Source organism: Nipponia nippon, unplaced genomic scaffold, assembly GCF_047370975.1.
Source record: "Nipponia nippon isolate SJK-2023a ecotype South Korea unplaced genomic scaffold, ASM4737097v1 scaffold_4, whole genome shotgun sequence".
Classification (NCBI taxonomy): domain Eukaryota; kingdom Metazoa; phylum Chordata; class Aves; order Pelecaniformes; family Threskiornithidae; genus Nipponia; species Nipponia nippon.
This window is the reverse complement of record NW_028262358.1, coordinates 25,555,452-25,583,077: the sequence shown is the minus strand read 5'-3', so window position 1 is coordinate 25,583,077 and position 27,626 is coordinate 25,555,452. Positions and strand designations below refer to the sequence as shown.

Sequence of the window (27,626 nt, the reverse complement as noted above, 5' to 3'; positions counted from 1 at the left end):
TTTCTGTTGTGAAACATTTGTGAAACATCGTGTTGCAGAGATGTAACTCTTCAGAGACTAAAGCCCTGATCCAGAAGAGCAAGTCCTTACATCCTTATGAACATAAAACATGAAAACACATAGGTAAGAACTGGAGTTTCCTTGACTTTTAACCTGGCGATGGAAGCTTTTTTTTGGAAGCACTGTTCTGAAATGTCAGTAGGGGAGCAAACAAACAAACCCTCCTCTTTTTTTTTTTTTTTTTTTTTTTTTTTCATGGGGATCATGCTTTGATTTATGCTACTTTGGTATCTTCTAGCTAGCGATGCCAAAGCATCTTGCTCAAATAAGCAGCTTTCATCTCTGGACTTCTCTTAAAAAGGTTAATCCCAAACACCCTCTTAGAAGACACACTAATGTCCTTGCCATTCCCTAGGTTATATTTTCTGTAAAGATAGTATCATTTCCTGGAAATTTAGGGGGGAAAATTGGAAGATAGAAATTTGGAAGATAGATAGCAGATAGGAATGGGAAACCCAGAGACCGCACTTGTAAAGAACGGCATTGGCTGGAGGGTTCAGACTTAATTGAAATAATCTGCTTTTTGCTGCCTTATTCGAGATCGGTCAGGATCGTAACAACTCCTTCACCGTTCCATGCTAGTATGGAAAAGGCAAAGGACCTTTAGTAATATGATGTGGTCTGTTCCTTTTTTAGGGTTTTGGTAGTTGCCAACTCCGTACAAAAATGAGTCAGACCACTTTTTCTTAAAAAAAAAACCCACAACTTCCCCCCCCCCCCCCAGTTTCAGGACAGAGGAATTTTTCTTGTTCAGTTTTGACATGCTGGATATGCTTTGGTGACGCTTTAAAGTATTTCTATGCCAGCATTTACTTCTAAGCTATCATTTCTTTTAGAAAGCCAAGCTGCTTAAGTTCTGTGGCAGTGATACAGTTTTATTCTCTCCTGCCCAGTCAGTTGTAAGTGCTGCCTGAAACTTCCCAGCAGTTGCTGCTTTTATAAGCCTCCTTTTCTTTCCTTACCCATCTCCACATAGATTCTCGGGTTTCTAAAGAGGTTTGAGTTCATGTTGCATCCTTCCCTCCCACATCTTTCCCTACAAGCACCGAGATCACGTGCATCTTGGGACTGAATATCTTTGAGGCCGCTGTTTGGAGCGGGCCAACAGATTCCAGTCTCCCTAGTGAGCACAGGCCCATACAGCCAGAATAATTGGCCGTGCCTTGCCGCCTCAGGAAAGAAGTTAATTTTGTTGACCTTTTCACTAAAGCATAGCTTCTTAATATTGCTTCAGATTACTGTTGCGGCAGCTGAACCAAAGACTGATCCAGGTGTGAAGGTTATAACAGTAAGGTAAGAGATGTAGAGGAATGTGATGAAATACAGATCGAGAAATTTGCATGAGGGAACTGTGAAGCGGTGTGGGATGTTGACCTGATATGCAAATGGCTGACAGAGAGCCCTGCTACCAGGTCTCAAAAAAGTGCAGATTGTGGGGGAAGATGAAGGCTGAAACAAGAGAAGAATAGAAAAGGTACGAGGTAGGGATGGAGGGAGACTGCTGCTGTCAGAAGTCATGGAGTGGGGCAGAGGTCAGGCGGTAAGGAAGGGGCTGCAGAACCTTGCCTGGCTGGACAAGTTGAGATTCTTGCTAAAATGCTGAATAACAGAAGTCTTTCAGATGTGAAACCTACTTTTTTGTGTGTGTGTGTGTGTGTGTGTCTTCCCTATCACACGCACTTTCTCTGTCCCTGCACCATTTCCCATTCTGGGAACCATGCAGAACTCAACTGAATCTTTTTAACAACAGAAATTCCAGAAACAGAAGTCACTGGGATGGGCAGGAGGGGAAGGATATATTCTCTGAGCTGCTGCCACCATGCCTATCCTCCTTGGCACCGTTCTTTCTAACTATTCTATCCCATTTACAAAAAGTCATGCCACAAGCAGCAGAGTTGGTAAGACTTGGTCCCTTGGGATTTGTGCCTGTTGCTCTTTAAGCCCTTGCTACTACACTAGCTCTGCCTCCCGCTTGTACGCTGTAGTTAGGCAGGCATAAATGTAAAATGGCCATGTGGTTTTCATCGGTCCCGTGGTGGAGGGTGCTCATTTGGACCTCCTGGATCTAGTGAGTAATTGTCATGAAGCAGGAAAGGAACCAGGTATTTCTAAAGATCTCTTCACAATTGATACAACTGATAGTACTCCCAAAAGTTATCAGAAGGGGGTAGAGCACAGTTACATAAGTTTCTTATGCAGGGAAAACAGGCAAAAGCCCAAACATGAAAGAATGGTTGATGCAAGTAATTAAGTGATTCAGCCAGTTCTCAAGGGCAATGCAATTCTTTGTTACTCTTGTTTCCTTTATGATTTGCCTGAACTTGACTTCTTTGCCCGTGCAAAAATGTACAAGAGATCAAGATGAGAAAATACTTAGAAATACCATTTTGTCTTGGAAGTACTTGCCTCCATTGGACCAAGATGTATCATCCTGCAGTGCTGAGCAGGGCTTGCAATTTTGGTATCTGTTCAATATTTAGTATGGTTAAACTTAGGCAAGTTGTGCTGTTTTGATGTACTTGGATGTTTCATGCTGCAGGAATATATGAGCTTCCCAGTCATCCTCTACAGCAGGGAAAGCTGAGTGAGCTCTATATGCGGGGGGAAAAGCAAGAGGTCAGAGAGGCTGAAGGAACTGGCGCTGGGGTCACCTGCTGAACCTGCCCTGGTGAGGTGCGGGTGGGGGCCTTGGCCACTGGATGGAGCTCTGATATGCTTTGCTGTACGTGTTAAACGTACTCCTGGGCTTTACTGTGCATATTGAGAAACAAGTTTCCAAAGTCCTTGCTCAGCTCTCAAGGTTGGGAGCTCCACTTTCATTTGGGCACTCCATGCAATGGCTGGATTTTCAGTGGTAGTGAGTCTTCCTGAATGATATGAGGTCCTGGGCACACCTGAAAATCCTCCAGTCTGCTACTTGGTTATATTTGAAGCTGTAGGGTGATAAGCTTTTGAGGAGCTGCTGCTTAAAATTACTGGCAAGCACCGAGCCTTCTAGTTCCATCTCTGGACAAAATGAATCGTCCAAATTACTGTTCAGTGTAGACATCATGATTTATTTGGCTGTTGACAACAGCTATTTTTTTTTCCTTGTTTGATTTTGGTCTTACATTGTGATTCGCGAGGAGTGTGAAACATCTAGTGTTTTCTGAGGGAAGGGCAGAACATGGTGCTGAGGGCTCTAAGGAAGCATGTTTTGAGCCTTTTCAAGCAGTGTGAAGAACATCATTAACATCCAGCCTGATAAGTGCACGTTGATCACAGAGGCACAATGTTTAAGATGACAACTGTTCCGATACCAGCATGCTGGCCACTGGTGCAGCCAATAAGGGGCTAAACGCTACAGCTGACATCAGTTGTGTTCCTTTTGCTCTCGATTCGTGAGTTGTTTTCTGGGTGACAGTGATGTGAGAGAAAGGTAGCGCGAGAGCGAGGAATCTGTCTGTCGGGAGAGGCCTGGTTAGAAAACGGCTGTTCCCTGGTTAAGCAGTGCTGGGAAATCTGCCAGCAGGTGGCACTGCTGTCCAGCTGGACTGTCACAGAAATGTGATTTTTTTAAATTTTTTTTTTTTTTTTTAAATCTTTGGACATTGGCTTTGCACTTTCTTATTCTGAAACCCTATAATTAGCCTGCAAAGACCTAATTATGTGTTGTTGATGGGGAACACTTGTTACTGCTGTCCTATGAATTTCATCCAGTCTTTGTTCATTTCTTGCTCTTGGCTGTGCTGTGGAGAGACAACAGTCTCTGCTGCTGGTGCTTGTGTGCCAAAGGCAGAAGGAAGCCTTTAACTTCTAACTAGTTGAATGCAACAGAAGCAAGTTGCTGAGAGCCAGTAGGGACCTGGAAGGACCAAGTGTACTTGCAGCATCCCTACTTGGGGCTGCTGAGTTCTTCAGAAACTGCACCCTGCTCTTCTCCATCTCTTAAATAATTTCAGATCTCCAGTGCCAGAATATAGGAAAAAAAAAAAAAAAACCAAACCTGAGGAGTATTTCACTGTCACTGCTTCATACCACATCTGGTTATTTAAATAGTCTTCAGGCTAAATTAGGTGCAATCTATTGCTTTAGGCAGCCTGGCACGGCAGAGAATAAGGTTGGGAAAGGTACTGCACATAGACTGTGACCTGACAGAGGCCTCTGAGAATACGGCATTGCAATCACCGAACAGGTGTAACTGATTACATTCTGAGAGTAGATACTCTGATGTAGCAAACACACGTGCTCTTTCGCACACTTCTGCAGTATCTGCTACTGGGGCGATATGATTTATTTGATAGAGGCAAAATTTGAGAGGCATTGAGAGGCAAAATTGTGACTAAAATATAGAGGTGAGATGCTATAATCTGGTTATGTCACCAAGACCCTAAGAAGTTATAATTGTATGAAGTGTACAGTATACACAGATAGCTATAAATAGCCACATAATTTACTGTGCTTCTTGTAGACCTTTTCCTCACCTTTCTGTCACGTTTATTAAGATATCATCCTGCAAAGATTTTCCCTTAGTTTGAGAATATCTTTGTGCAGCAACTGCACAGAAAATACATGGTAGTCATTGGGAGACCTGGGCCCGGGACCCAACTCTTGGGGCCAGCACAGTAGCTTTCTGATGTACGCCAGCTTGAAACATGGCTTGTCTGATCATACAAAGGGAACAAGAGGTCCCTTGTGCTGACAGCCCGCAGTACGGACGGCAGTACCAGGGAAAGGCAGGCGCCGTCATTACGATGTCTCTGCCCTGCACGGGTGGGTGGAACTGAGGGAGGCTTAATAGCCCTGCCTCTGTTGCAGGGCACAACCACAAAGGCATTGACTCACGCAGTCCAGTGCTTCTCAGAATGCTTTTGGGGCAAAACTACAGCGCGTTGTCCTCTATCAGGGAGGTGTAGCAGAAGACAGGAATATCAGAATGGCCATCCAGTCAAGGCCTAGGCATCCATAGTTCTCTTCCTGGTAGAGGCCTATAGCAATGTTTTTGGGGAAGAGCTTAAGCAACGACACAGAGAGCTTTGCTTGTCCACAGCATCTGGCAATGAGTGGCTTAAGCCCTCTGCTGTGGGCTGCATCCTCACCACTGTGGTTTACTGACCCTCTCAACTCATGTAGTCCCCTTTTGGAACCACTCATCTGTCTGATCTCCAGGATGTGCTGAGCAATGCAGTTCATACTTCAGTAATACTTTGTGTGGGGAAAAAAATGACTTCCTTTTGTTTAACACATGCATGCTTTGCATGTACAGTGCTTAGCAGAGCGAGCCCTGAGCCATCTGGGGCCATCTGCTAATATTAAGGTGTTCTAGTACCCAGGATCAGGTACAGAATCAATAGGAGTGACTCAAAAGTATCTGGAGACAAAACATGCGTTTTGTCACTTTTATCTGCTCATTTCGTGGTAATACTCATTAAGGTAAGACGTGCTTGGAAGCATGTTGATGAAGACTTCAATTCAAGGTTGTATCTGTAAACCACTTAGCTTCAGAGAATTTCAGACCTTTGCAGTTGTTTAATCCTGGTTATTTATTACCTCAAATCTTGGGATCTGTTTGTAGAGGTAGCAAGATAGAAGGTAGGCAGCTGCATTTATAGCCTGTAGAGAGGATGGGGTTTTTTTGTTTAGATCAAATGACTTTACCATTCTTGCCTTCCTCCTTTGATGCATACACAGTGCACAGGAGAGCAGTGGAACAGCTGTTGTGTTTGCCTAGATGTGGACAGATTGTATTTCAGGAGATCTTTAATTAAAGACAACAAGTACAAAAAATTGTTTTATATTTCACAGCTTTGCTTTAATTCTCTGAGGTTCCATGATGAAATGTATAAACAGTGCAATCTCAGCAAACAGGTATTTCCTGCGAAGCTTACTCCAGTTCCCTATGGCGTGATAGCTGTCTGAACTATATGCTGATACGGGTGAGGAACCTCACCTCCTGCACACCTTTGTCGGCTACCACAGCCTGTGGGCCAGGCTCATCTGTAGAAGCCATAGAAGCAGGGCTGCGTAGTCTCTCTCAGGTGAGTAGGGACTTGGAGGAGTGTTAGCCCCTTGAAGCTGAGCAGTGCAGCTGAGCTGCTATAGAGGTGTTGCCATTACTTGTTAGCATGTGTAGTAAGTCTAGGACTGCTTTTTCCTGGGTGTAACAACGTCCTTTGGACAGCATAACACTATCAGCAATTGAGCAACAGTGATGCTCTGGGCTGATACCAAAATCCTTGCTCAGTGTGGAGAGAATGATTAAGAATTTAGAATGATTCTTGTTCAGTTCACTTGTTTGTTTGTTAATGATGATGTGCTGCTATTTCACATTTTATTCAGGTCACAGTCAGTCTCCAAGCAGCTGGCTACAGGCAAACATGATACTACTTCCATACCTTTAAGAGTTCTAGATAGCATGTAGTAAGAATAGAAACATCATAGCTTGGTATCTGAATATCCCTTTATCATCAGATGCTACTGTGAGCCGAGCGTAACTTGCAGAAGAGGTACAGGGAGAATGATACTGTTTCAAAGTTTGGATTACATTTTATTGTGGAAATAGAAATTATAGGTAAAGTTGAGGCAAAACAGCTGTCGCTGGCACTGCCACAGCCGCAGCGTGGCCTCCATAACATACATGGCTTTGACCAAAGGTCAGATTTGTCTCCCTTTCCTGGCTGTTAAATGAGAATGGTATCTGCTAGCTGGAGGTTGTTAATGAAGGACACAGTATGATCACAGGCTGCTGTGACAGCGTGAACACCCTTCAGGTGATTTCCTTGGCTTTGTACATTGGTGTAGGGAAGTTAGTTATTCCTGATTCTCCTTAAGAAAGAGTGAGCACATTACGGACACTGTACTGTAACAAAGAGCTGTATGTCAGTGTGTCAGAATGTCCCGTCTCTCCCAGCAGTCCATCAAATATTGCATCAATACAGTCAATACTGAAGGTATCAAAATAGAATGAGTGCAAATAAAATCACTGCAGAGCTGTAGCATGAAATTCATGAACTCGTCTTGGCCTTCAGTACCATACAGTGGCTTGCCAATATATAAAAAAAAGATGGTTAACTTTTTTCCAAACAAGAATTTTTCTGCAAATTGTGGTGATCCCTTGCTAGAGATCCCACATCTTCTAGACAGCTAAGGCTATGCTAACTATGTCAAGCCTTTGCTTTTATTTCATATACACAATCACATTACTTCACAAGGACATACAGCTGAAAAACACCAAGCTGATTGTCGGAAGGCTTTAAAGTCTCCCTCATGGACCTGGAGTTGAAATAGCCCATCCCAGACTGGATGCTGTAATTGGAAACCCTGAGTTTTTGCTTAGAAGTGAGCTTCTGCTTTCTGTCCCTAGGAGGGTTGCTGGCAGCAGAGTTTACCAAGGGACTAGAAACTACAGCCTGGTGCTAGTAAGAAAGCCTTGTGTTCAATCTTAGATAGCCCAGAGGGGAGAAAGGAAGAGCCAGAATCCCACAGTCTCTTCAGGGCTCTTCAGGGTTGATCTTGATCTTTGTTTTATGCTGCCCTCCCCCATCTCTGGGAGAAACTGCACAGTTCTACTCTAGGATAGATTTCATGTGCTGGAATTCTTCCCAGAGTTGGCACAGCTTCAAAAGGTTTTATCTTGGCTGTAGTACCCACATGCTGCTGCAAAGGTCCCCAGGGAAAAGTCAGAAATGGGCAAAATAACAACAAAGCTACAGGGTTCTCCAGGAGGCTATACCCCACTGGGATGACTCCCCAAAAGCCAGCCATACAGGGAAATCCCTCTCTTCCTTCCCCATCTCCCGTTGGTCACCACAAAGCATTCTAGCCCTCAGCTTCTCTACAGGACCCATGATTTTCACAGCATGCCATGCTGAGTTAGGGCCCCAGTACCTTTTCCTCAGTAGCCTTTTCCTCTTTCTTCAAGGTCTTAGCAGAACCATGCTGGCCTACAAGCTACTCAGTTTGCATTAAAGATTCTTTTGTAATAGTATCAACTCACTGGCCAGCAGCCTATGATATGGGAAAGCTCCCTTGCGAGTGCTCATGAGAGAAGACTGAGGACACAAACCTTCATCTGCTAGAGCCTTTTGGTCACTTGCAGCAGCAGCTTGTTAAAATTATCTCAACTACTGCAGCTGTACAAAGAGCCCTGTAGATGAATGCTGATTCCCTTCACCCTTCTCTGCACCTTCTCTGGACACTGATACTTCAGTACTCTTTCAGGCTTAGCCATAAACATTAATTTCAGCCCACTGACTTATTACTGGGATGTGGGGAGGAGCACTTACCTCAGCAACACAGAACACTGAGGACCAAGAACAGCGTTTGACACAGCACTGATGTATCCACCTGTATATCTACACAGCAGGTTGTTACATTTCTGTCTATCTACTCTGCAGGTGCAAAGTTCAGGGGGTTCTGCCTGCACAAAAGAGAAAATAGCCAAGAAACCTGAGCATGCATAAACTAGTTGTTGTGGAATAATATTGGTCTTTCATCTCAAAAACATTGGGTCTGTTTCTACTCAGGTTGGATTGCTAATTGTCAGCAAAAAGCTGATCAAGAGCAGCGCTGAGGTTACCTGTGAAGTTTCTTGTAGCACTGGGGAAGGTTATTAGTTGGAAAAGGAAGTTCAGTTCCAAATCAGATACTAGCTTTAACTCCCAGGCCTGATCCTGCAAGCCTTACTCATGTCAGTGGCTGTCTTGCTTTCAGCAAGATTGGTCCAGCCAGCAGCTCTCGCTAGCTTGGGCCAAAAGCTTTTATAGATAACTACATCCAGGCTGGGGGCGGGGGGGGGGAAGGAGAAGACAGACATCACAAAACTAATTAATTTTCCACAAGAAAGCAGTAATAAAAATGAGATAGTAAGTGAGCCTTGCCCTTAAGGTTAATGACTAGCCACTAAATTAAAGGAAAGGCTAGCATGTTTGGTAATAAATTGTCACACACCACGGGCATCAGCAGCAGTTACTATGGACACAGCTTCCAAGAGAGAGACAGGCAGGAAGAGAGAGCTGGAACAAAGAAGAAACAGTAGAGCTAAAAAAGGGTTAACTGGGATTTTGAAAGATCACTGTCTAAAAACCTTGTTCAGTATAGAGTCAGTAATCCTTGGCATTCCGAAATTCTGGCATGCTCCAAACCCTCCTGGTAGGCTGGGTGCCCCGTTCCACATCCTCAGAGATGGTCTTGATGTCACTGATGAATGGGGAAATCCTGGACCGAGATTTAAATGTTGTTAAGGAGAGGCTGGTTTTGTTCTTTGTGTTCCATTGCCTGGCAAGCTTCTTGGCCTCTTCCTCCTCTTTGATCTTCTCCGCAGCTTCCTGCAGGACAGAGCGGAAAAGCCGGGACACTTCCTGCACTTCTGGTTCATATTCAGCAATGAGTTGCCGGAATCTGAAAGCACAGTCAAGGCACAGCTTTGATTAAAAACATGAAGTTAGGGATTGCTGCCAAGTCACTGTGCTAGGCTTGGAACTTGCACTCTCCTGCAAAATGGGACTCCCTGGACCGAAGGGAACAACAACAGGGAGGGGGCATGAAGATAGGCTCAAGGTCTTTAAAATCACAAGCAAGACAGAGAATGTAAGGAAGCAATGAATCACCATTTCTCATAAGCACAAGAAATAATAGGGAGCACCAAACAAAGCTAGAAGGTGGCAAGTTTGAAACCCAAGGAAGTGCTCTTTTCACACAACACCTATTAAATCAGAACTCAGTGCTATCAATAGCTTAAGAAACAAAATGATTAGACAAGGTTGTGGAAAATGTCCCCATCGCTGCTGATGAAATGTGATTGTCCAAATGCAAATCCTTGCTCAAATTGTCCCTGTACTGCTGCTTACCAGAAGCTGAGGATAAACAAGGGGAAGTCCCACTAGACTTCCCGTTTCCAGTTGTCATCCTCCATAGCATTAACCAATGGCCACTAGACAAACACAAATCCTGTAAAGCTCTTCTTTGTTACACGTTTGATAGTCTCTCAATATTTAAATTTCAGAGAAGTGGTGTTTCATCCTCCTATGGCTTTATGTAAGATAATGGATTTGCTCAGCTGATAACACCTTGATTGGCAGCACGATGCTGTATCTAATTAGACAACTGTGAATTACGCCAGTGCCTTCTCAGCAAAGAGCTCAAAATGTATATCAATGTATATTAAGTTAGCTTAATACCAGGGAGGTGAAGAATTACCACTGTTTATTTTGCAGGTGAGAAAGATGAGATGCAAAGTAGGATAGTTCTTTTGAAGTCACTGAGAGGGTCACTGGCTGGGCCAAGAAGAGAACATACCATTCCTGACACCTTGTTGGGTGATTTGATCCCCAGCCTGGAGAGTGTGGGATCCCCTCCCAAGGCTCACACGCTGCTCACAGAGTTTCTAGTTGTTCTGTAATAGTATGCGTTTATGACAGATGGTAATACAGCTACTTTTCTAATAAATATTCCGTTCTTAACATAAAAATTATATCTACAAGCAGACACAGAGCTAAACTAGTACTTCAATAAAATCCAGGTATTTATACTTAGCAGAAGCTAAAGTGTATAAAGTCTGTGAGCATTTTGATATTTTTCTCCAACAGAACTGAATGAGGATGGAAGACAGTAGGATTGCATTTAAATAAGCCTAATAGGGCAGAACCGGATAGAATAAGATCCTGCCTCTTGGTTTTTTTGAAAAGCCCTAGGAATGTAACAAGGACTTTAGTGCGTTATGGAATTGCACTGCTTAATGGTGTGCCAACGGGTACCCAAGATAATAAGGACAGAAAGAAAACCAGAGATATAACAAAAAGACTCTTTGTACATTTATGCCTTTTGACTCTTGCTGTGGAGGCCTGGTATTGGACGTACATCTTAACATCCTGCTATATCCCAGATATTTCAGTGTGCTTCTCTCACAGCAAGTATTGGCAGCTACGTGTACAGCTGCGGAGACACCAGTACTGCCTGCTGAGGGAACTCAGTATCAGCAGAAGCACCAGTCCCTTTCAGGGTCAAGCTACAGGAGTTTGACACAAAACCTACCAAAGTCACCAAGATGTTCTTTAACCATTTCAGTTGCTTTGGATGAATTCCTAATCTCCTTCCTCCATTCCCCCACCAGAAAAACCTCTCAACTTTGAACACTTGGGTCCAAAACGCCTCTGAGGCACTGTAGTTTACACTGGTACATAAGTACTTACACAATGATGCTAAACTGAATTGTGCAGAGCCTGTAAGAGCAAGAGACTAGGTCTTCCTGAGGTTTAGCACATAACAGCAGTAACAGATCTGCTGTACACCGCAAACATCCTTCCTGCCTTCTGAGGAGGAACTTCAGTTGCATTATCAAAGAGCCAAAAATACAGTTTTCACAATAAATATGCTTTTCCCTTTATCCTAGTCAGAAGCATAGACAGACGAGTCCATTGAAACCCAAGTCTTTGCAACATTATTATTATTATACCAGGGAAAGCACCTTCAAAGGACTTTTATTGCAGAGGTGAACTGAATGACTCATTCCGTTATTTTATCTCCATGTATATTTTAAAGAGAGATGCTGGCATATTATATATATCTATCAGTACATCCTCTTCTTTTGTATTGGCAATTGTGCACCCAAAAGGCCTCTCGGCACTGCCTCCGGTTTTAGAGGCTGTGTGTCATACTGCTGGATTGTGGCCCCAGAGGAGGCAGCAGCATGTGTCAGGCTATTGTTACTGGACCAGTGACTAGATCTGAGAGCAAGAGGGAAAATGGGTGGTATGACAGCAAATTTACCCCCTGAGCACAGAGCTCTAATGCTAATGCCCTGTGTTGCTAATAACACTCCCAACCAATCTAGCTGAAACAGTTTTCTAAAATCAGTGTAACTTTCCACCTTCACACCTATCTGCCTGTTTGTTTGCACCCTTTGGCAGCAAGAATTGTTTTGTGACCTCTGCTTTTGCTGTTAAGATTTACCTCTGACTTTTCAGGACCAACACAAAAACTACTTCATATGGAATTGAGCAGGTCTAAGAAACAAAGAGAGAGCAATCCAACAGACTGTCTGCCAGTCACCCACCCAAAGGAAAGTCACTCTCATTGAGATGGAGAAGGAAAAGGGGGGCCTTTCCTCTCCCTCACTAGGATGAATTGACTTTGCCCCTTTATTAATGCCCATGTAACTTTAGTACCAGCACATTTGTGTAAGGGACAACCCACCTATGAAGTCCAAAAGGTGTGCAGGCAACAAATATTTCTCAGCAGAAAGGAAGGACAAGTTATCAGGGGCTGAGGTCTAGCTAAACCAGCCTGTGTGTCAGAAAATAGATGATGTTTGCTGCAGCCACCTATGCATAATTGAAGCCATCTTTCCCAGCTATCGATGAAAGCCACTTGATGTGCTGGATGATCCAGCAGGCTGCTCTCTGCACAAAACACACAACATATAAAAACAGAAAAACCACTGGAATCAAGGAATATGGGCTTGTATCCTGGGAAACAAACTCCACACAAAGCTGCTCAGTGGAATTAAGCACACAAAATTGCAAAAGGCTCACCTATCTCCTAGCACAGGTTAACGCCCTTACACTTTTGAATGGAATAGTTTCAAACTAGGCCACTGCACAACCATATCTAGAAATTCCTCAACAGGGTTTCCTTACTCATCAGAAAAGTATACCTATCTATCTTATTTGTGAAACAAGTTATGATACTACTGGTAGCTAACCTGTAATATATTATGCAAGTCACGCAGTCTTGGACGTGACTGTCAAGAAAACTCACCCTGACCCAGTACAGAAGCCTGGGGAGCACGTATATGCACACATAGGGACGAACACATGCCCCAGTCCAGGCTGTGCTTTAATCACAGTTCAAAGAAATTTGTTCGTTAAATTGTGACCCTTCCATTTCCTCATATGGATATTAGATTTTAAGAATGTGGCTGCGCTGGCTCGTACTGGCACTGTTTTTTTTAAAGCGCTGTCACCTGCTTATGTTATTCTGTAGGTCCCCAGTTCAGTAGGTTTCCTAAGTACAGCCTGAACTTTAAAGACCTGTTAAATCCAATGGAAGCCCATGGACTTAAACAATATGCTTATAGTTCAGTGTACTCCTGAGTGCCTGTCTGAACTGGGAGCTCTAAGTAGATTTAGTCATTCAAAAAAAATGTGGGGTGCTTAGTGCTAATAATGAGCTGCTGACTCCTGAATCTATATTTTGAGCAGGAATTCTGGTTATATTGTAAAGCTATGAATAGCTTTGCTAGAGAAGGCTACTTGACTCCCAAAGGACTATGGCATTCACGCTAACTGCAACACTCATGTCTCATCACCTCAAACTTAAGCTCATAATTGTAAATAAATCCATTTCTGATTTTAGTCATTTGTCTGACAGTCAAGCATACTAGGTAGTCAACTTCAGCTACACACAATCCTTAGCAAATCTACAGTCCTTAGCTTGTGGTATTAATAACATACATCTCAGATCACCAAAATGCAGGTTTACATTTCCATATTAGGGTTTTTTGTTTGTTTCTGTCTGGGCAGAGAAGGACAGAAACCCACTGTTTCACTTTTGCTGAAATGGAAAGAAATGAAACAGACCATAACAAGCACTGATTAGAGCTAAAGCTCTGAGTACAGATGGCAAAAATCTAGCATTCTGTATTAGCAAGCTACTAGTCTACTTGTTGAGTTTAACCACGGCAGTTAGGTACTAAGGGCCTCACCAAAATCACTGTCACTTCCTTCAATTCATGAGGTGAATCAGAGTCTCCAGGTATGTTCCAGAATTTCAAGAGACTCAAAGAAAAGTTTCTATTGACCCAAAATACAAAACAGGTAAACTGGATCTTGAAAAACCCCCTCCCATTTAAGAAGTGTTCCTTTCCAGCCTCCTCCATATCTAAAGAAACAAATTCATAGAAACTCTGCCTCTCGGTAGATGTGACTGTAGCCACAGAAAAGGACAATTTGGATCATCATTTAGACCTTTGCAGAATAAAGTGACATCTCTGACAACTCATACAAAAATGTTTTGTTCTCACTTTGACTCTGAGCTTAGAATCTCTTCAAAGAAGGAGACCTTGCATGACACAAACAAAACAAACTCCACAGTCTTGCAAGATGCATGCTACTTGTGTTATTTAAGTATTACATGCTTGTTGAGTACATCAGAAAGGACTTCAACTCTTTAAATATCTAAGATGGAAGGGGAAGGATCAAGCTTAATATTTCAGACAGAACCAAGGGCTTCAGTAAGGTACATGCTCTGCATTTGAATTTCCAAATGCAAGTTTGTAGAGTTTTTTTGGTGGAAGTTTTTTCTAAAAGTTACTACATATTAGAAAGTCACAAGGTATTCAAGAGGAAACATCAGCAGTGCGATGACCTTGTGATTAAAGTGGAAATGTGAAGATTTCAGTTGAATTCCTATTATACTCATCTTGTGCAATTTGGGGGAAGTTTCAATGTCATCTCGCTTTCTGAGAGGAGAATTTATCCAATTTTGGCTGTCTTTTAAAAAGTTAGATTGCATGCTCCTTATTTCTCCTGTACATTTTCGGCTCCTAGCATGGCGAGGCCCATTCTTTTTCATTGTTTCCATGTCAGCAGTGAAGATTTCCAAACCACAGGGCTCTCAGTTAGAAGGTAGAAGAGTGGTCAACTGTTCACATTTCCAACACAAGAAGAAGCAATTATTGAATAAAACTAGTACACATTAGTTTTAGACAAGCAAAATACAGTTTTCTATAGCAGAGTTGTAGTTCAGATGTGGAACTCTGCCACAGGGTGCCACAAATGCTAAAAGTTTACATGAGTTCAAAAAAGAAAAGCAAAACCCCACAACCTGAACAAACTACTGAACGAAAAAGCCACGTAGAGCAATTATGGACAGAAGGACCACTTCTGGCTCAAAAAGTCTCCAAGATACAAGGCACAGTAAGTTGGAGGCTATATACAAGATACTGTAATTGCCTGTACTGTTGTATTTGCTTGCCTTGGTCTTTTCTCTTTTCCTTACACTGATGCTACTGGCCACTCTCTCACATACAGATTGCACATCAGATCAAACAGACCTTTGACCCGATACAGTTCTGCCATTTTTGTGGCTAAGACATTCCCTTCTCAATCACGGAATTGAACCAACAAAGGATATGCAACCTTATTTTTTTAGTGTGGCTCTGCTAACCATGCAAACTGCATAGTATGGAACAAACAAAAACATGCCACTTCTTGAATCATAGCGTAATACGATTTATGATAGCCTGTAATAGGAATTTATAAGAGGATGGTTTTATCTTTTTTCAACTATGCCCACACAGAGCCCACCAATGTTGCTGAGTATGTTTATCTACTGTCAACAGTATGCCGAATCCTGAACAACAGTGAACAACCACTACAAGCTGCACTGAAATCACACATCTTGCATGATCTCAGTTTAAAAAAAAAGCAGAGCAGCAGCAAATTGCATATGGCTCAGCTTAATACTCTTTTCTGCAGGAGATGATGAACCTTGGGGCCTCCCAGCTCCAGTGACTGAAGCCTGCTCTCATGGAAATAACCTGTTTGCCAGACAGGCCTTGCTCAGTGGCCCTGGGGATGGTGAAAATAACTCTGAACCCCAAGGGGTTTGTAGTGGCTTGTTTACAGCATAGCTCGGAGTCATACAAATACAAGGCAGGTGCTGCTCCCAGCAAACTTTCACTGGAGAGAGCTCAGCTGCTGAATGATCCCAAACCTCTGATTCTGCCACCATGGCAACCTTTGCAAAAGCCAAAGCCCTGTGCCACCTTGCTTCCAAGGTTCAGCCCCGGGCAAGATGGGAGCTAGAGAGGTAGCTCTGGCATCCTTTCCTGGCCGCCCCCACTGTAAGACAGAGGACCAGCTATTTCCAGTCCTCTTACGGTTGTAGTTGAAAAGCTGCAGATTCATTTGTTCAAGGGAAAACAGGTGCCTGCATATGCAGTGAGGGACTGCAGGGTGCTGAGCACCCCACTGTATATGGCCTGCCAGGACTGTTGTCTTTCTAATGCCAACTGAAGAACATGTTGGAACAGGGGAAGTGGATTATAAAGGCCCATTTCACAACTTTGCTTTGGCTAAGGTGGACTTCAGAGTCACTACTGCTCACTTGCACTGTGCTAAGTGAGAGGGTCTAACTTAGAAGAGCCCCCCCCCCCCCAAAGGAAGTCACCTCCCTCCCTTCCAGTTTGGATGCTACAGCAGGCTTAGATGTATTTCTGAAGGCATTCTCATAGAAGGTCGCTCAGTTGGCAAGCAGCAATCCTATGTCTAGCACTTGAAAGACTCAACATCAACAAGGATGCCCCACGTGCATCCTACTCCACGTCAAGGGTGTGGAGGGAGAGGAGGGGAGGGAGAAGCATGCAATCCCTCCTTTCTCTGGGAAAACCTGGCTCACAGGCTGAAAAACACAATAGCACCTTTTGGCTAGCCTGGACACAGGGGACAAGTGCCTCAATAGACCTGCTGGACAGCTTAAATCAAGGAAGGAAGGCTCCAGTAAGAGTAGATAAACACCAAAGCAAGTTGTTCGGAGGCTGTGCAATCTCCACCCTCAGAGATATTCAACAATGGACAGGACAAGGCCCTGAGCAACCTGATCTAACTGAAGTTAGCCCTGCTCCGAGTAGGAGGTTGAAGCACATAACCTCCAGAGGTCCCTTTAAACCTCAATTATTCTAAGATTCTAAAGACCGAAGCAAAAGCCATCACAATACTGAAATGGTAACTGTTCATCAGGCAAGATAAAGCTTCTTTGGCTGCTCAGGAGCATAAAGTACTCAAGCCAGTCTCAGAGGGAAATGGCATTTAGTAACTTTTTGGAGGAAATGATACCATGTTAAACTGACTTAAGACATTAGATTTCCCTTCTTCCACAAAGACACTGTCCCAACATGACTTATGATACAGGATGCCAAGTTTTTGTTCTGTTGGTTCTAACAACTCTTGTTCCTTCCTCACATATCATAGAGAGGGGGAAAGGAAAGGTCTGTACTATCACATCTTTTACTGTACCTGAGTATGACAGGCCCACAGTAGGAAGGATGTATTTTGGTACACATATCCTCCAGCTGCAGCCGTTCTCCTGGGCTGATCTCATAGCTCTGCTTTGGATAGCTGACCAGCCAGCCGTAGTCCACCCCAGTCTTGATCTTGCGATACTCATTCTCCCGCTCTCGCTGCTGCTTCTCTGCCTGCTTGGTCTGCCAGCTCAGCTCCATCATTAGCGTCTCAACCACCATTTCTGTGGGGTTCCTCTGGGAAATGCGGTTTGGGGGCTCATTCCACCTGAACCAGGATGCCAGTGACATAGTGCTCTGTGTGTCTTCATTGGGAGTGGGTTGAGAGTAGGGAGGGAGAGAAAAAGAACAGTCTCATCATCAACACACCTCAGCTGAGAACATTCTCCCCCGCACACCCCTTGAGTCTGTTGTTCACCTAAAAGTGCTACTGGATTAGCCACTTAGAACTAATTGGTGCTGAGCACCTTGAGAAGTCTCACCCATAGCAGCCAACTTATGCAGAGGGCAAGACAAAGTGTGAAGAGGCACTGTTTCCCTTGAACTTCCAGTCACCACGTAATTAAAATGACAGTCACAGTTCTTAGGTCTGAAGTCAAGTTGTAAGGATACATTGCTCCCTCTGGGTTAGGCTGGAGAAGCATTCTCCTCCCCACATGGAAGAGCTGGAGCTAGGGCTTGCCTGTCTGAACCCTCATGGGAGGGCATGGCCTCGCAGCGCCCTACATGCAAAAACTCAACACATGGAGTCAAACTATTCCTGGGAGCCACGCTCTAGCGAGCATCGGATCCTCAGGGGGGAGGGCAGGATAGGTGACCTGGGTAGGTTTGCTGCTGCTGTAATATAAGCGGTAGAGCTCATCTTTACTCAGCTAGTACTGGCAGGAGCAGCAGTTGCATTAACTAGAAGGCCAGGCAGAGCTTTAACCATTATTTAGCAAAAACGTTACTGCATGCAGGAGAGGCTACACCACCTTCTACAAGCTGAAGTCCAACTATCAGCTATGCTGGAAGAGCACACTTTAGGTGCTGTCACCAGCACCAAGGGAACTGAGGCTGGGCTGAGGGAAGTGACAGCATACCAAGGTTTAAACTGTGATTACTTCTAAGTGAGAGGTTTCTGCTGCTGGGGAAGTTACCCAGCACTTAGAAGGCAGAACAAGCTGCACCAATCAGCTCAGCAAAAGATGGAATTATCTCCCCACCCAGCCAATCCCTTCATGTAGTCACTTCGAGAGGACAATGCATGGAACAAAGTTATTAACTATTGTATTTGTATTTAAACACAATGGAGTCCAAAGCAGGCACTAGGGACCTGAACAGGAGCAAAACAGCATCTGTTTCTTCACACAGCACAGTTCCGTGCCTTGTTGCTCCCTTCCATTAGCCCCCAGGGAGAAGGGGTGGCACAAATAACAGTTGCAGCTGGGATTACCAAAAGGCTACTCCTGGCAGCAGCCCAGTCAGGACATGGTGTCAAAAGTTAACATGAGGGCAATGGATTAAAAAGCCTGATTCTGTAGGGCCTGAGCAAATCCTCACTACTGAGACACAGACACGAAAACAGACATAAAAGGGAGAAAAATATGCTTTTGATTTAACTTGCCATACTGGGGCCTAGAGCCTTTAGTGACAATGCAGATCACCAGAAGCTCATAACTACTCAGTACTCCACTAGAGCCGAGAGCCACGAGCTCCCAGAGTCCCTAGAAGAGCAATGGTCAATAGGATTCTGCCTTCAGTGCCTGGAAAACCGTCACCGTCTGCACCAGGTGAGAAGGGTGCTTCAGTTGCTTTCATGCCTTTACCACTTGCCATAATGTAGCCGTGTTCTCTTTCAAAAATGTTCATATAATGTAAATATGTCACACCATTAAAGGAAAATGCTCCAAAAACCTGGATAGTCTGTACTGTGCTCCAAGTTTGAAACAATTTCAGGGTCTAATGCTTAGGCTTTTCTAGAATCAGGAAGTTTGCCACACTGCATCAAAGGACTAGTTTCTCTAGTCCTATATCCTACCTCTCCCAGCAAGCAATACCAGTTTCTTCAGAAGGAAGACATAAAAGGGCTGAAAACTTCCACAGGACACAGATCTAGCTACCTAGGTGTGTAAGGCCGCAGGTACTCTTCTGAGACTGTATAAACATTAACACCTTTGCTAGTTTACAGTGCTTATACATGGGGGATCGCTGTAGTGACTGTTTTCGCCCTGGAGTACCAGCTATGATTATCCTTATTGCAGCAGCCATAGTCAGCAGCTGCTGGAAGTAATCCTGCTCCTATCTCATTTCTGTGCTCTGTAGGAGGAGGAGCAGCAGGTCCTTTCATTTGTTTTCATTGCCAGGGTGACTCCAGCTAACAGCTCTCAAATCACCACACAGCGCCCTGGCTGCCTGCTGCTGACTTACTTGCCCCAGGCACTTGAATGAGCTCAGTCTGGAATTGATGTGCTGACAGCTTCAACGCCATAATCCCACCATCCTAACATGTACCTGGATCTTGCTACATGATGGCCTCCACTCACCATTACACATTATTAAGGATGAAGATCCTTAAAACTTAAGACCTTTTCCTTGATCCTATCACTCCTTATGTATCACATGGGTAAGCCCTCTGCTAGCAAAAGTGAGTAGCGGAACAGACCACAGGTTGTCGTAAAAGATTTAAAAGTCTCCTGTTTCTTTTCAGCTTATGTGACAATAGCAATTTTTCATCAGCTTTTATGGGTATCTGACCAATTAAGGTATCATTCTTTCCATTTGCACCTTCACCCAATGAAGGTGAGCATGGTCTTCAGAATTTTACCAGCAAAGAGTTAGCTTATTTTGATTTTATTCTGGCTATGACCTGGTCTCACGGAGGTTTAACTCTGCTGACTTCAGTGGCGTTAGGGGTAAATCAGTATGAAGCAGTATAATGGTGAAGCTGAGGAATGTCGTTCCAGCTCTTCCTAGATCACCAGCTGTTTCATTAGAAGAGGAGCAAGAGGGAAATTTAGTGGTCAGAACTGGGAAAGACAGCAAGGAGACCTGGGCTCTCATTTGACCTACCCTGGCTTTCACACGGTCCTAGGCTGTTCTTACTGCCTTTGTGTTATCTCGCACGTCTCCCTCAAAGCAAGTAGTTCTGCATGAGGAGAACCATTTTACCTAGCACTAGTATTGCAGAGTACAATCGGTTAGAAAAATATTTTGGACACCTTGTCTGAGCAAGGCCTGCTGAACCTGAGCTTTGCCCTGTCCCAGAGCTTTCATAAAGCACAGGTAACAGGGAGATTTGCTTTTGATATGGGAACAAGGATACCACTGATTCTGAATGGGGCTTCCACTTGTCTCCCATACGTTACTTGAAAAATCTGCTTCCACATGAGAAGAGTATAAAGTTAGGCAAGCACCTCATCTGCAGTTTAAATGGCCTGTTCTCAAATGAAGGAAAATCCTATCCAAGCATTTCATGCACACTGGCAGCTTGTGCTGGCTGTTCCTAAGGGAGTCTTGTTTGTATGAGATTGTTTCCTTCCCTATCTCTCATCCATCATCTCCTCCTCTTGAGAGCTGGAAACTGGCCACCTCTATTTAGCAGGCTTGACAAGCCACCACTCTTCCCACTACTGGTCTTTGCAGCCTGCAGAAGATACTGTGGCCTCCATTAATTGTAGCTGCTGTTTTTAAATTAAAGTTCACATGCAGGCTAATGATTAAATGACTCAGAATGGCTTTCTTATTAGGAAAGACTCAAAGGACTGTTCGGCAGGATGTGGGCAACTAAAGGAAGGCAAAAGTTTCAGCCTGACCTTCTTATTGGGGAAAAGGACAAATTTACACTTTGCAAGCATTCATGTTAAAATTATTAAAAGAAAGAGACACTGCCCCATCTGAATACAGATCTTTATGTTGTACGATTAGTCCATTTTCTGATTCCTTGTACAAAGCTATCCTAGGAGCTGACATAATCCAGTTGATGAAATACTCTGCTGTTATTTAAGCAAAATTTCAGAGTGGTTTATGTAAGTTCCACTCCAGAAACAGATCTGGGTTTCAAGACTTTTGCCTCAATGACCCTAGACCTTTATCTAGAAGACAAACCTGCCCCTCACACTGTTGATTGCAAGTCTGACCAACCACCTCACAGAGTTTTAAGCATATATTTACCTTAGCTATGTTAAAGTCTGGAATACCTCACTTTCTCTCACACAGCCTCTGAGGGGTTTCTGCAATTTTTAGTGATTGTTAAAGTCCCTCTGAGACTTTTTCCATGTAAAAGATTCCTGTTAGCTTTAGTTCTAAAGAAGCTTTTTGCCTCTTCCAAATCTCATTTTTGTTCTCCACATTGTCAGCGATTCCTGCATTTTTCTCCTCACGTACTTCACAGCTTTCTCCATTCTCTTCTCATGGCATGTTCTGTACAATTTCACCTCGTCTTCCACTTTTTTACCTTCTCCCATATTTCCCCATGTGATTTCCTCTTCTTGCTCCAGAGAATGCACCAAAGAATCATCAGAAATATCAAAGTCCACATGCCTGATTCATTTTTTCACCTTCCTAAAACAGGATTTCAGCCTTTCCTAGCTCTTTTACTAACAAAGGGAATATGTGTCTGTAGCTTGCTCTCTGGCTGTTCTTTGGCCAACCGGAGGCTGTTCATGTAACCCGACAGACATCAGTCTCCTTCACGCTCTTGCAGGCTAGATCACCACTTGCTAAGACTTGTTACAGCAGGGCTGCTTTCTGGTAAACTATGAGTCAATCAGCAGGACCTGTTTGCCTTGTAGAAGATGAACTTCTGAGAATAAAAAGTTCCCTTTCCATTGATCCTTTTCCTGGTTCCCAGCTTCCAACACCCTCCAGGACAGGCAAGGAGTAGGTAGAGGCTGGGAAATGTGCATTTGTGGAGGGGAAAAAAAAAGAATACAACTTGACTCTCTATAAAGGTATGTCCTCAGTTTGACAAGTCTCCTGTGGTTTGCCTTTGCCTTCACAGTCTGTCAGTCCAGGAGTACTGCTGACAATCCTTAGCAACTCTCACTAGTCCTAGGGGTATGGTAGTTGTGTCAGAGCAGAAGGAGAAAAGTCTTAAGGGGCTGGACGAGTTGGAGTATAATCCAAAGTCCAGTGATGTCAAAGGAAACGTTGTCACTCAGCTGGCTATAGATAGAGTCCCAGGAAATCCACTGTCATCCAGGCAAAGCATACTAACAAACTGGGCTGAGGAGCTGGGAAATGCCTTCCTTCCCTTCTTGTGGGTGGTAGTTCCTTACTACTACAGTCAGAGAGCAGAGAAACAGAATTTGTTCATGCAAGATACCTGCTCAACCTTTTTCCACACAAGCCAGATCAGAGGGTAACAAGGCAAATTATTTCTAAAGGAAGTGGGACAAGCTCCATCCCCAAATTGTGCTCATAATCGTACTTTTTAAAAGACATGCAATCATGGGGAAAACAGATGATGTGAAACTACTGAGCATATTAAATTTTTTTTTTTTAGTTGCCTCTTCAGTAAAGTTTGAATTACATTATCCAGAAAAGTCCAGTGCCCTTCAGATAGCAAAGGGCATCTAAGTATCTTCCTGGACTGCAACTCATAGGTAGATTAAAGCTGGTTTGGCTACACCCATCTCTGAAGTCTGTATGTGCTAACTGATGCAACATTTAACCAGCTTCTCAGGCAGAATTTGTCGTTGTGGCTATGCTGCTAGCTATACCTGCATGAAGTAGCATAAGTAGTGACAGCATCATAGATGAACCCCAAATTCTATTTCTCCTGTGATAAAGATATTTTAATTGTGTTCCAAACAAAGAATCTTAGCAAGTTCTAATTAAGAAACTGCTGCCAACGCCTTCTCAATTTTATTTATATAAATAAAATTTACACCATAAAAAACACCATAGCTTTGTAAAAGAACCCTTGTTCTCTGTTCTCCACCGCTCTTCTGCAGAGTTACTTACCATTATCCTCTCCATACAGAGACTTCGAACCTTATCAGGGCCCAAAGAACCCTACTTCCTATCTGTCTAGAATCTCCTTGTTCAGTGACATGGAAGGCTATGGTGTTTACAGCTACTCGCCATGGAAACTATTACAACCTTAGACATCTATCTCCCAAAGCTGCTATGAGGCAATTAATGCTGAAAAAGCAGTAGATAGAGCTTTTCAATCAAGAAGCTTAAAAGCAATGCAAATATCATGATATTAATACAGCAGCATTCCTCATTCTGACATGCAGAATAAAGAGAGAACTCTTGGGGACACCCAGGGGTCTGCTTAGAGACCGCAGCAGAGAACCTGTGTTTCACTTTATGAGCATACCGATTCTTTTGTTGTGATGGACACAAACTATTTCTGGACAAAAAAAATTCACAGTAGTTAAAATATATCCAGGGACATGACCCTGTTACAAGTAGCAAGGAGTTTTGAATAACAGAAGTATAGAGGATCAAGCCAATACTTTAAATGAAACATTATTTATTGTCAAGTCTTCACAGCCGCAGGTGTCCAAGGACAGCAAAAAGAGCCTCACGGTGGTGTCTAAGCGTGAGCTAAACATGACAGGGCACTGTGGCACCCAGCTGGCCCTTGCATGCCAGGTAGTGCGTGTCTGTCCCTAGCAGGGCAGCACTCATGGTCTGACCAGCCTGCTGCAGGCTGACAGCTCCTGCTGCTGCCCGAGTCTGCTTCTGAATGACAAGCGCTCTCAAAAATGTGTAAGAACCATGCTGCCGTTCAGCATACAATCTAATTTCTGTATTAGTTTTTCCTCCAGCAGACTTTGCATTCTCAGCATTATAGAAATGGGCTGGCTCTTTGTCCGGTGTAATTGCCACAGAGAGTTACAAGTCACTTAAGCCATTTGTGAATGCTCACGACTGTAAAAATCACTGCTAGGTAGCATAACAGAGCATATCACAAGGTGCTGCAAGACAAAAGAGAAACAAAAGTGGTACCATTTCTACCAAAGGTAAGCTTGAGTGACCTTCTGAAAATACAACAACGGTTATGGTATACGTGGGTATGTCACATTTTCTACAGCTAGCAGACAAAATTTTTTGTAATGATACTCCTTAAAATTGAGAACACACGAAAAATACAGCTCTCACTTCCCCAGCATTTGTGTAGTTTTTAATATATTCTTAGAGCTTCAATCTTTTAGAAAACAAGTCTATCATCTGGTGCATTTTACATCTGCACTTTGACTGCAAGAGGGGTAAAGAAACGAGAATTCAGCACGAATTGGGCTCCAAGCTCAGGCATGAATGAGAAAGGTATTTTTCAATCACCTGTCAAAACATGAGGAGAAAAGGTAGCTCATCTAACTGGTACAGCTTCATGATCTTCAGTAGAGCTGCACTAATATAAAGCAGATTTGCCTCGCTGACATAAATAAAAAAGCCGTGTTGATTAACTCCAGATGAAAATCCAGTCTACAGATCTTAAAGAAAAAGCAAAGGAAGGGCCCAAGAGCTCTACTAATGGCTGGGACTCTCTACAGAAGATAATCTTTGTGTTATCTGCAGAAGCAAAAGGGTGGGTGTTACTCAAATCTGCTTATGAAGCAGAGTAGCATTTTACAGTTTGTCTACTTATCAGAGCAAATGAGTTCCATCTGCTGAGAAACAGGACTATTTTCATGCCAAATTCCCACTGATGCTTTAAACAATATTTTCTAATAGCAACCACAAAAACACTCTATCACATACAACTTATACTGGACTGTTACCTAAACCTACTGAAGCCAGGAAGTTAAAACACACTGATTTGCTCTGTTTGCCTAACTTGTTATCAAAACGTCTATATTTTGCTCAGATATGGCTATCTTGCTGTGGTGGATCAAACACACCTTCAATTTTGTGTCTTACTTTGATCTCTGCAGACTACAAAGTCAGGTTTCCAGTCAGGACAGAGGGACCTAAAGTATTCCTCACCATTCGTTCAGCCACGTAAATGAGAGTTCAGAAGGTAACACAGACACATAGCTTTCCTGTTATTAACACTACTCAAACCACAAAAAAAGCATTGCTGCAATAAAGCAGCAATAGCATCTGATGGAAGGCTCCAACACAAAAGGCTTTCAAAATTAAAACTGAGAGATCCCTAGCTCATCTTTCTCTATTCTACTGTCATTGTAACTACACAACGTTATTAAAGGGGCAGTAATGTCACAAACTGGAGTTTCTAATACTGTCATTCATAGCAGATACTTATATCTGTAGAATTATATAAAGTAAGAGCTTGAAACTCAGACCCAAAACCATATTTCACATGTTGTCAGGTCCACTGAAGTTTGTTTTTTTAATTCATATATTGTGGCATAGACCAGACTAAGTGCTGTGAAAACGGGTAGGTGAGATGTGCATTCTCTATCCAGATTGAGGACTGATTCTGCCATGAAAGCAGGAGTAACTCATTGCATCATAAGGTGAGAATGCATTTTAACAGACACCTGTACAATTCTATTCAGTACTGAACCTTGGTTACAGTAGCTATAAGAAAGAATATTTGCTGGAGATCCCCGAAGTCTGACTCTGTCTCAATTCACTGCAGAACTATTAACCTATGTGGGAGTTTTCCCTGTACTGGAGAATACTAGGACCAGTGTTAAAGTTTGGTCCTTGTGACAGGAGTTACTTAAAAATACAGATTGTTTTAAAATTAGCACCCAAAAGAAGAATGCTAAGTTTATAGTCTGAAAACTTAAGCCTCTCTTTGTAGAGCTCACATACAGCATAGGGAGCAACCGGCAGAGCTCTGGGAAAGCTCATGTTTTTCTTCCTGCAATAGCTGCATGACCCACCTACAGCCCATCCACAGAGAGCAGCCATACAAGCAGTGAAGAGCACTGCCTTGAGAGAGATTTTAATTAATGTGTTAGCATTAAGAGATGCGCAGTGTAGTCTGTCCTCAGTTACACTGCTGTAACTCCAAAGCTATCTGACTGACCTTAGTGGTACCATGCTGGGCTTACTACACCTTGGACTTCCACACTGAAGACACCTAGTAGGGCAGGCATCTAATCTGAGAGAGTGGCATAAGCATAAGGCAGCATAAATCATGCTTTCCTCCTCGGCCGCCTGTTCTTTAGGTAACCGGTTACCCAGTGCTAGTCCACGCAGGCAGCCCCGCGGTGCCGTGTCCGAGCCCAGCCTGGGAGAGCTGTCGGAGCACCGCGGCCCCCTTCCCTGCCCACCCATCCCGGCTCACCTTTGGCAGCAGCCCCCCTGCTCCTTGTGCAGTCAGACAGACCCAGAGCGAGTGAAGAGGGTACCAGAGAGGACGTGGCTTGAAGTCAAGCCCTCCAAACTGGCATAGCAAGCTTAACATTGGGATACGGATTAGCCCTGGTGACGAGGGATAACAGCTGGGCTTACAGCACTGCTTTTGAGCTATTAGGGCTGGGGCCAGTACCTCTACAAGACACAGCTACCCGTCAAGAAGCTGATGCCGCTCGACTTCGGCAGACTTCGGTACCTGTTTAAAAATCCCTCCAAAACCTGAGAACTTTGTGGGGTTTTCTACTCTGCAGCTGAGCCGGTGCTCTGAAGAAAATGAACGGTATTCACGGAATTCGGGCTTTCCGAAGGCACTAAAGCAGGGTCGCTGCCTGACTGCCTCCGCCCCGCGCCGCCGCCTCCCACCCCAGCTCGGCGCCTCAGGGCGCGGGGCCGCGGGCGGCCGTTGGCCCTAACGGCGCTGCCCCGGCGGAGGGCCGGCAGCGCGCGGCCGCCGCTCCCTCACAGGAGCCCCTCGGGCCGGGCGGCGGCAAACGCAGAAAGCGGGAAACCCCCACCCACCCCGGACTCTTCGCGGCAAGGGCCGGGAAACGCAGCGGTCACCCCGCTTGGCACCACCCCCGTCCCGCCGGGCGCCCCGCGGCCACACAGCACCCCGCCCGCCGGCAGCGTCCCCTCCTCCTTACCGCGGGCCACCCGCTCCCGTCCGGCCGCCGACGCTGAGGCGAGCGGCCGCGCCGCGCCGGGGCAGCGCCGCCTCAACACCGCCCCTTCGCCGAAGTTGAGCGGAGCCGACGCCGGCCGCCCGCTGCCGCCGGCTTCAGGCGGGCGGAGGCGCGGCCGCAGCTCCCCCGCCGGCAGCCGCTGTTGCCATAGCGACTACGCTAAACCGATTGGGCCCAGAGGCGGTGCGCTCCGCCCGGCCCCGGCCCCGGGACGGCGTCGACCCCTCGCAGGGACTTACCTCTGTAGATTAAATATGCACTGATAAATAACGGCGCAGCCAATGGATCTATTTCATTTATTTATCGCCAGGGCCTTCAGGAATAGCTACAGCTGTCCAAGGGGCTTCAGTCACAGAAGTCACACGGGTCTCACTGGGTTTGGAGGGACGAAGAAGGCCGAGGGGTCGGCGTGGGAGCTGGAGGGGCATGGGGGAGGCGGGGAGGAGGAAGAGGAGGAGGAAGAGCTGTGCTGTTGGGAAGGTGAAGAACAGGCAGTGTCAGAGGGCAGCGCTTCATCTGGGAAATAAGCAGGTTACAAGCAGGGGTCTGGGCACCGGCAGCTGCGAGGGATGCGTGGATTTTGGAAGTCCTGAGAAGCGATTGTATTTAGTAAGGGG

General features: G+C 44.5%; 1 protein-coding gene across 3 annotated transcripts; it reads right to left on the bottom strand.

The window, feature by feature from the left end:
• Nucleotides 1-5,826: 5,826 nt before the first annotated feature.
• Nucleotides 5,827-27,358, bottom strand: RD3 (RD3 regulator of GUCY2D). 3 transcript variants are annotated; one of them, XM_087773996.1, is made up of 4 exons: nucleotides 26,971-27,223; nucleotides 17,055-17,364; nucleotides 9,125-9,438; nucleotides 5,827-8,458 (listed from the first exon to the last, which is right to left on the bottom strand). In XM_087773996.1, exons 2-3 carry the CDS (start codon nucleotides 17,348-17,350, stop codon nucleotides 9,141-9,143), a joined length of 594 nt encoding a protein of 197 aa, XP_087630122.1. In that variant the 5' UTR covers nucleotides 17,351-17,364; nucleotides 26,971-27,223; the 3' UTR covers nucleotides 5,827-8,458; nucleotides 9,125-9,140. The 3 variants fall into 3 exon arrangements, with proteins under 3 accessions (XP_087630122.1, XP_087630121.1, XP_087630120.1); XM_087773995.1 differs by lacking the exon at nucleotides 26,971-27,223 and adding an exon at nucleotides 27,249-27,358 and having other exon boundaries at nucleotides 5,827-9,438; XM_087773994.1 differs by having other exon boundaries at nucleotides 5,827-9,438.
• Nucleotides 27,359-27,626: the final 268 nt, after the last annotated feature.